Raw genomic sequence first — 9,292 nt, 5'->3', positions numbered from 1 at the left:
ATGTGAGTCACATCTGGAAGCTTTGGGGGGCTTTGCACATACTGATATTTTTAATGGTGTCAGGTGAACAGCTGTATCCTGGTAACAAGGATATAATCACTAAGACAGAATGCTATATTCTCAAGAGAGAAAAGGATTTCTTCACAACTCAGTATTTCTTGCTCAATATAATCAACTCCAGTCATCAATCAAAATATCCTTAGGACAGAAGCTAATAAAATACTGTGCATTTACCCGTCTCTAAGCTCACCTTTAAACTGTCTTCACACCACAGAATGAAGGACAAAATTAATGAAAGAGAAAAACAAGTCCTTTGATTATTAAAATCCTCACTACAGTGCAAATACTGTAGATTTCAAAAGAAACTTGGAGATATTTAAGCCAACTGCATACTACAGATGAGTAGCCTGACACCCAGATGAGGTGAAATGATATGCCTAAAAGTCACACAGGAGAGCTAGAAGAGAAAAACACATTTTTTTTTCTTTTTCCAAACAAGCAAACAGGATTTTTCACATGTTAGTCAAAAAGAATCAAGATCATCAGATTAGGAAGAAATGAGGAATAAAAAGTATGTTACACATAGATTTTAAGGACTAGTCAATGCACTGCCCCCCACCCCTGAAAAACCAAAAAATTCTCCAAATATACGGACATATATCCATCAAGATGTTTACCCTTAAAATATCAGAATCTTGGAAAATTCAATTTTAGAATCTTGGAAAATTCAATTTACAAATACATTATTAATTGCATTGTTATTATGAAATTAGTTCATTAAACATGAAGACACCAAACAGCACCAATACCAGAAAGTTAAGAAAGTAAATACACTATTACTTAAAATAATATATAATTTCTGATTGGGACAGAAATGACCTATAGCTACTAGCAAAACTATTTAAACTACTGTCTGACATAAAGGCAATATTTAAAGACTAGTATATGCCATTTTCCCGCTGATAGGCCTGTGGCTAGGCATCCCAGCCATGGGTCAACATGAGAAATATTATTAAATGTCTTTTTAAAATTGCTCAACCTTGAACCATGATACTGCATAACCCAAATTTTGCCAATACACGCCAATGGCAGCATTTTTGGTATCCTAACTGTCCCTACTTGTCCCAATTAAAACAAAACAACTCCCTTATTAAGCACTAGACTGAATGCAGCTATGAAGCAGCAGCAAGGTATTTATAAATGGGCTACTGACAGTGTATCAAAATGCTACTATGGAAAATAGAGCAGCAAATACTCTAATAAGAGCACATTATTCCACATGGAATCCCAAATTATTCTTATCTCTAGTTCCTTAAATTCTTGGAAGACTAGAGATGACCAAGTGTATGTATAAATGGGGCCAGGAAGAGAGAAGCTCTGAATGGTATAGTGTTCATATTTTAAATTATCCAAGATAATCTGAATGCTTACAGAAAATTCCAACTATATCTAAATTTGTTTAAGCACATAGACTAAAATGCTAGCAAAACTTTGGTGTTTACCCCAAAATTAGCATTGCATTTTCAGTGAAAAGGAAATAGGCATGGTTTGTGAAGTTATTATCATGTTCACACCACCCTCCCCTACTCCCTGCTCCTTTCATCAGGTGATCTGAAGATTACCTGGCTTAAAATATTTGGTAATTCAGTGCAGAAAATTAAGGTCACAGACAAAGTACAACAACTTTTAATACACCATTAATACTAATGATTAAAAATTATTGCATAGTCTTATGCATTTACCCTAAAACATTTTCTGAAAGTAAATTCTGGAAGAATTATATAAAAGACAAATAACCCTTTAAAATGCAGATGGCCTTTACTACCTCGATCTTCTCTCCTTCTTTGTCTTTTCAGTACTTTTGTCCATCGTTTTCTCATTATCTCCCCTGCACTTTGGGCAATACCATTTCCCCTTTGGTTTGTAGGTAAGTGAAACACATGAAAAGTGAAACCATTCAATTGGACACTGTTCATTGTCACATCCGATCATTTCCCCATAAGACACTTGGTTACATAAACAATATGTAGGTTCATTGGGATCTATTGCAAACTCAACAGGCGAAGCTTCCCTTTCCTGCTTGGCCTTGGAACGTTTCTTTTTCTTGGCTGACTTGGATTTCTTTTCTTTAGGTGGCTGATCATCACAGTCTTCAATCCCATTCGTCATGTGACACAGATCACGGCTTTCACTGGTTCGCTGTCGGCGGGGTCTTCTCGAAGATCGTTCTGGTTGGCTGGAATCCATCTTTGCTTTATCTGAGGCTCGCTCACTTTCAGGAGGATCTTGAAAACACTGTGAATGTAGCTCCATTTGCCTTGCCCGATTTTCCACCAATTCGAGCATCTGTGTGACAATCTGAATTTTTTCATCTCCCAATTCTTGACTATTGATTAATGCTCTCTGGAGATGCTGCTGGAGGCGTTTTTTCTGGTTTGAATCATCTTCTTTCTTATATTTTTCATAGACATCATCAATTTCCTTTAATGTTTCTAAAAAAGGAAAAGAAAATATATGGTAGCACATATAACATTTTTCAAGTTAGTTATTTTTCACAGAATTGGTACAGTTAGAATGAACTCAAACCATAAAACCACACTCCTCCATAGTATGAATACATGAGAAACATTTCATTTCCCTTACAAAGATGACATATTATCCAACATGAAAGTACATTTAGAGATAAACTAATAAAAAGAATGGGGCTTCCCTGGTGGCGCAGTGGCTGAGGGTCCACCTGCCGATGCAGGGGACACGGGTTCGTGCCCCAGTCTGGGAGGATCCCACATGCCGCGGAGCGGCTGGGCCTGTGAGCCATGGCCGCTGGGCCTGCGCGTCCGGAGCCTGTTGCTCCGCAACGGGAGAGGCCACAGCAGTGAGAGGCCCGCATACCGCAAAAAAAAAAAAAAAAAAGAATGAACACAAAACTCTCTTAATACTCATTAATCTATATTAGAAAGGATAAGAGATGTGTGGCTAATTATTAATCAAAAGTCTTTACTCGGGCAGAAACATTCTGTGCCACTTTAGAGTTCACCCAGTGCCATATCACCTATACTTCAGGTAAACCTCAAAACTACCCTGTATATAAAATTTCCAGGCTGGACTCCAGCCGTAAAACTTAAAAAGGTTCCAGGACTACTCTAGATTACTGTCCAACTGTGTTTACAGGATTTATAGTTCAATCGATGACTTGCTTCAGAACTCTAGAGAGACGCTATACCTTGACTTTCATATCACCCCCTGGACGTTCTTAACAAAGCAGACACAAGTAACTCTTAGCTTCCCATCATATTAGCCTGAATGGCTCTTTTATTTCATTACATGGGAGAGTCTGAAAATCAAACTATTTCCGGAGCAGGTTTACATTCAGGTTCTGGCATCAACTGACTAAGCTACTAACAAAATTATAGTAAAGTCGGCATTGGATCACTGTGCTTTTGTAGATAACTCGGCCGTTGGTTCTCAGCTTTTTGAACTGCTGATTTAGATATTGTATAGCATGAGGACCCACTTACATCAATTAAAAATGGCCGAGTCATTAGAAGGTATACAAATATCTGAAAATATAGTTCCAGATGTCACCAAAATTTACATAGATGTCTTATTCAAATCTGTTCTGTTTCTCATCCTTATGAGATACTATGCTATCTGAAAGAGTTCTGTCTTAGTAAAGGTGGAGAAACAAAAATTAACTGGAATTTATCACATCCGATGCCATATCACTGTTCTATCTTCTAATATCACTGCTCTAACGACAACAGAAATGTTAGGCGACCAAATACATACACTGGGGGTGTCTGTGAGTAAGGTAACATAGAGCAAGTATTCAACACAACTTGTGAATTCCCGCCGCCCTGGAGAGTGTAGGTACTCACACTTGACGGACAACTATTTAACCCGGGATTCATGACGATGTGCTCCCACACATTTGAGGGTACTCATACCTGCAGAGCATATTTTTAAACAATGTTCACATCTAGCCCATTTCCCCAGCTAGGTATGTAAGTGGATTTCTTAAGAACCCAATTTTCCTCCAGGAAAAATAAGGAAATTATATATTTTCCCCTCAAACACACAAAATGTGAGGTTTAAAAAATAAAAGCAGGGCTTCCCTGGTGGCGCAGTGGTTGGGAGTCTACCTGCCAATGCAAGGTACGCGGGTTCATGCCCTGGTCTGGGAAGATCCCACGTGCCGTGGAGCAACTGGGCCTGTGAGCCACAACTACTGAGCCTGCGCGTCTGGAGCCTGTGCTCCGCGACAAGGGAGGCCGTGATAGTGAGTGGCCCTGCTTGCCACAACTAGAGAAAGCCCTCGCACAGAAACAAAGACCCAACACAGCCATAAATAAATAAATAAATATATTAATTAATAATAATAATAAAATAAATAAATAAAAGCAAAACGTATTCCAAACACTCTGTATCGAATAATCAGGAATTAGAAGCTAAACATATTATTTCATAGCAGCACATTGATATTATACATGAAGTAAACATTCACACTTTTAAGACACCTTAGTTACCCGGTGAAGTAACACTTACTGAGCCTCTTCCATGTGACTTTCTCAGTAATCCCCACAGCAATCCTATGAGGGAGCCACCACTTTTATATGTGAAGAAAATTAAGCTCAACAGGTATCAACCCCAGACTTTGAACTCTGCCATTATCTGTCGGTCTGGCTCTGCTCTTTAAGCACTTTCTACTCAGCTGCATGGAAGGCACTTAAAATTAAGTACGAAATTTTAGTTCAAAGGTTATTTACCTTTGAACTATGAACGAGAAATACTGGAACAAGAATACTGGAACAAAAATTGAGGTTCTCTAATAACCATACCCCATAATAAATACTTCATTCAATTGTGAAATTGTTTTCTTCATTTCTCTATGTTTTTAAGGCTACTTTTGAGGTTCTTCAGTAACTTCTGAAAGTGTCTCAAATAGGTAGGAGAGAAATTTCTTTGACTACTTATATAATTTATATCATCGAATTTTGCTGTAGGTATTAAATCTAAAACCAGGAAATACTTAAGAACTAGCAAAGAAACAAAAAAACATGAAAAACCAAGAACACACAAGTATATAAAGCTAATAGAAAACTGAAAGTTGAGCTTAGTAAGCATGTGCAGAGTAAAAACTAGATCACTGTTTTTATATTACTCTTCAAAAGAACTACAATTTTAATGGGGCTAAAATTTTTTTAAATCTCTCGATCTTTCAAGGCCTAATACTGTTTCTCATGTTACCAAAGCTACTTCTGTCAACTCTAGATGGTCAAGATGGCAGATTTCCCTGGAACAAACTGCCCCCCACACACAATTCAAATGAAAAAAAAAAAATAGCTTAACTTTCGTGAAGGCAAACATGTCTTTAAAGAAATGTAAAAGCCTGCAAGCTTTACAAACTTCAGAGTTATGATTATTTGAAAAACTAAAAATGTTCAACATACAATTTTTGAGCACACATGTACAATATATAACATTGTAAGGTTACAATTCAGGTATGTGCTACATGTCTATAGAAAATACCTTTGGAGAGCTTTTATTTGAAAAAACAAACAAAAAAAGATTTAAATAATTTAAAAACGAGCATGTGCACCTGCAGCAGCCAGGCTGTGGAGTCAAACATTCCCCACTTAATTGGACAAGTTACTTAAACTCCTTGTAAATTTTAATTTGTCTGCAAAATGAATTTTTACTGCATTGAGTTGCGGCGATTAAATGAGATAATGTTCTGGACGTGGTGCAGCAATTGACACACAGTAAGTTATCGTATTAATTTGCTTCCCGCCAACAGAGATCAGTCCTGTCAGTCATATGAGTTCAAAAGGCAGAAATAAATTATAGGTGAAAAAACAGAGACACTTATATGTTCTATCAGGCTACAGCCCCGAAAATATCACCCCAGAAATGCGTTCCTTAGACACTAAATCATAAAACTAGCGACGTGTCGAAAAACAGAGAATGGGTCCAAGAAGTTATCTTTTTAAAGTCCGTATGGCTGATTCCACATTATGTCCAAGGTCTGTTCCTTGATTCAGGGTTATTAAACCAAACGGCTCCCCATTTAAACTCCTCCCCTTGTAGTTACAGGCGAAAGGGCCACCAATGGTAAATAGTAAATGTACTCTCTGTACAAAAGCTGATTCCAGGGAATCAACCCTAGCTCCTTGGGTCTGACCACAAAGGGTGGCTTTTGCCTCCGTACTTAAACTTGGCGAAGTAGGGACCCAGGGGTTAAGAGACGCCAGGCGGTTGCCCAGTCAACTAACCCACATCCTCCAGGGGCCCGGAAGTGACGCAAGGCCCGGAACCTACGCGGTGCAGGGGCAAGCGACGATCACACTAGCTGTGTCTTTGTCGTGATTGAGTGACTGGGAAAAAGTCGAAAAATCAAACAAACATGTCCCAAATCCCAACACTGACTCCGCTCAGGACGAGCTAATGTCCCGCACGGTCCCCTCCCGAACAGCCAGTGTCGCCCAAGCCTTCCTGCAACCAGCCATTTTCCAGACGGGAGGGAGCGCGCGCGCGTCCGCGCCCCGCCCATGTCCTTCGTCACGACCGCAGGCCCCGCCCCCAGCACGGGCGGGGGGTCCACCCCGCCACACACACCCCTCTCCCTTCCCCCGCGGGGACCCCTAGCCTTTTAACCATTTGGCTGAAAGAGCCGTGAAAGGCTGTGGCCCGGAACTTTCCCTGGGGTGGGAGAGGGAAAGCCTCTATTCCCAAGCCGGGAGCCGGAGAGCCGAGGGAGGGACCTCCCCGGAGGCCGCCTTCGCAGCCCTCGCGCGACCCCTCCCCCCTGCACGTTCCAATGCATCTGCTCTCAGGGGGTGGGAGCCCGAGGGGGGGTGGGGAAAGCCAGGCCCCGGAGGCCAGCGGGAGTCCGGCCGCGGCCGGCCGCTCACTCCCCACAGTCCCCGCCCGGTTGCACGCTCCCCGGCCGGGGCAGGAGGGTCTGCGGCACCGGGCAGGCGAGGGCCGGAACAAATGCTTCTTAAAATGGCTGATTCCTTTCCACACCAGCTGCAGCCGCTGGGTCTGCAGCGGGGGCTGACGAGCGGCCACCACCCTCACCCTTGAGACCCCCGAGAAGTCCTCGCCGACCGCAGCGGGGGAAGGGAGGGCCGCGAACCCGGTCTCCTGTCCCGTTCCCCCGTCCCACACACCAGACCCCCTCTGGGCAGTCGGGGAGACTGTCACAGGAGAAATGGAAAGTGGCACTTCCCCGGGCAGGCTCCGAGCGACCGTGCCCGGCGGCCAGCGGACCCGAGTGGGGGAGGACCTTACCGGCAGCCCCGCGGCCCCTACCTTGATATTTGTTGTCCAGCTCTCGCAGCACGGACACGTTCCTCTGCATGTCGTGGGGCAGCGACTCCACGCACTCGAGGTAGTCCTGCACATAGCAGGTGAGAAGCCGGCTCCGCTCCCCGGTCAGGAGCGCGGCCGACGAGTAGAGTTGCTGTTGCTGCTGTCCTAACATCCTGCCGCCGCTGCTGCTCCTCGCCGCCGCCGCCGCCGCCGCCTCCGCATCCAGCAGCCACACATGCAACAGCCACGGCCGCCGCGGCTCCTCTGCTCGTCAGCCCGGCGCCGCGGGGACAGCGGCAGCCGCTCGAGAGGGCACAGCCGAGTCCCCCGATCTCTACTCCCCGCAAAAGAAGCCCTCACTCCCCGCCCCCGCGGTAACAAGCCCAGGGGCGGGGCGAGACCGGGGCTCCCTCCTTTTCCCCCTCCCTCCTCAGGACTAGAGCAGCGGGGATCCCCCCAGCGGAGCTGGCGCCGGGGTCCCGGGCGTTGACACTTCCTGTCCCCCTCGGAGTCACCAGATGCTACCAATGCCGTCTCGTACCTCGGATCCCCATGACAAGCCTCTCGCTGGCCTCTTTCCTCCCAATCACCCTCAGTGCCTGACGGAGAGTCTCTCACTGGACCGCCCCCGCCCCTCAGGCTGCGGCCGCCTCTGCGCCTGCGCAGGACTCCCTCCTAATAGGGCCGGGGGCCCGCCCCTACCGCCCAGCCGAAGGGTTCGCATTCTCCCGCCTTCCCTCCGCCACCCGGGCGATTGGTCTGTCAACTCTTGGCCCGGGGGGAGGGTGCGGAGGGCGGCCAAACGGTAGGCTTCGCCCCGCCCCCCTTAAAGGGGAAGCACTGTCGGGTCCGCCTCTGCTCAATGTCTGAATGGGACTTGAGAGGGCAGGTGGCTGACCCCTTCCTTCCGTCCTTCCCACAGGGAGGGGGAAGCTTGGCCCAGCTCCCTCGGCCCGGTGTTACCGACTTCTTCCCCATCAGATGGATGTAGCGCGGCCCCTCGCGAGCCTTAAAAGGAGCAGCAGGCGGCCACCTTACGCAGCGACCCGGAGGGAGTCCTGCGGGGACTACGCGGCGGGCGTGAGGCGAGCGCGGCTCCGGGCATGCGCGGCGGCTGTGTGCCCGCCGGGCCGGCACCGCCTTCTGGCTGTGTCTTCCTCCAGCCGCGGCCTTCGGGCTCCCGGAGCACCGGGGCTGATCGCCGAGGTAGGCGGTGCCCTCGCGGCCCCCTCGCGGCCCCCTGCGTTTCTTTCTCCCTTAGTCCGTCCGCTTTTTGAATCTCCCTCCTGGCTTCTGCGAGCTCCCGCCCTTCCGCAGACGCGGGGGTCTCCCGCCGCACCAGGACGTGCAGGTTTAGTCCACCCTAGGGCTCCTGAGGAATCGCGTTTAGTTTAGGCTCACTCTGCCCCATACCTGTTTGTCCGACAGACAACCTTTTAAAAAAAAAAAAAACGTTCTGGGGATCAGAACGTTTAAACATTAAACGTAGGCAAGGGCTTCCTGGCGGCGTGAGGGGCACCACCACCTTAACATCTACGTAAGACTGAAAACCACTGGGGGCCGGGGTCCAGGGGTGATGGAGACGCGAGGACAGACCGAATCAGAAATCAGGCCCACGTCCTCATCTACGTGACCGGCCGACAGGGTTTAATTCCTATCTGGGGTTAAATGAAATGAAATGCCAAGCAGAGGAGTTGATTTTAATTCCAGATGGACTCAGTGTATATAACAGCGTGTATTTTTCAAAGAAATGGGTGTAAAGAGAACGAATACGCGGAGAATTTTAACGGAATGCCTATGTAAACAAACAAGCACTATTGTGAGTAGTACATTTGAGTTAAAAAGAAAACGTGAGGGGGCGATAAATTGGGATTTCTCCTTATATCCAATTGGTTTGCAGCGGTGGGGCACCTGTATGATGACCTATTTAGGGCAGTTTTGAAACAGCTGTTAATAGTACGTAACCACTGACAGGGAA

The 9,292-nt window shown here is 46.3% G+C and overlaps 1 protein-coding gene across 1 annotated transcript; it reads right to left on the bottom strand.

Annotated features, from left to right (window-relative positions):
* Positions 1 to 1,670: 1,670 nt before the first annotated feature.
* On the bottom strand, positions 1,671 to 7,648 carry ING2 (inhibitor of growth family member 2). The gene is made up of 2 exons (XM_007466512.1): positions 7,315 to 7,648; positions 1,671 to 2,492 (listed from the first exon to the last, which is right to left on the bottom strand). Exons 1-2 carry the CDS (start codon positions 7,484 to 7,486, stop codon positions 1,822 to 1,824), a joined length of 843 nt encoding a protein of 280 aa, XP_007466574.1. The 5' UTR covers positions 7,487 to 7,648; the 3' UTR covers positions 1,671 to 1,821.
* Between the last annotated feature and the right edge of the window lie 1,644 nt (positions 7,649 to 9,292).

This window comes from Lipotes vexillifer, unplaced genomic scaffold, assembly GCF_000442215.2.
Source record: "Lipotes vexillifer unplaced genomic scaffold, Lipotes_vexillifer_v1.1 scaffold951, whole genome shotgun sequence".
Classification (NCBI taxonomy): domain Eukaryota; kingdom Metazoa; phylum Chordata; class Mammalia; order Artiodactyla; family Lipotidae; genus Lipotes; species Lipotes vexillifer.
Note: the sequence above shows the minus strand (reverse complement) of the source record. Positions and strands in the feature narration are given on the sequence as shown.

Excerpts from the sequence above, each read along its gene's own strand:
- ING2 (XM_007466512.1), bottom strand. The coding sequence starts at position 7,486 with ATGTTAGGACAGCAGCAACAGCAACTCTACTCGTCGGCCGCGCTCCTG. Across the intron at positions 2,493-7,314 it reads GCTGGACAACAAATATCAAG|AAACATTAAAGGAAATTGAT; the intron begins GTAGGGGCCGCG and ends TTCCTTTTTTAG.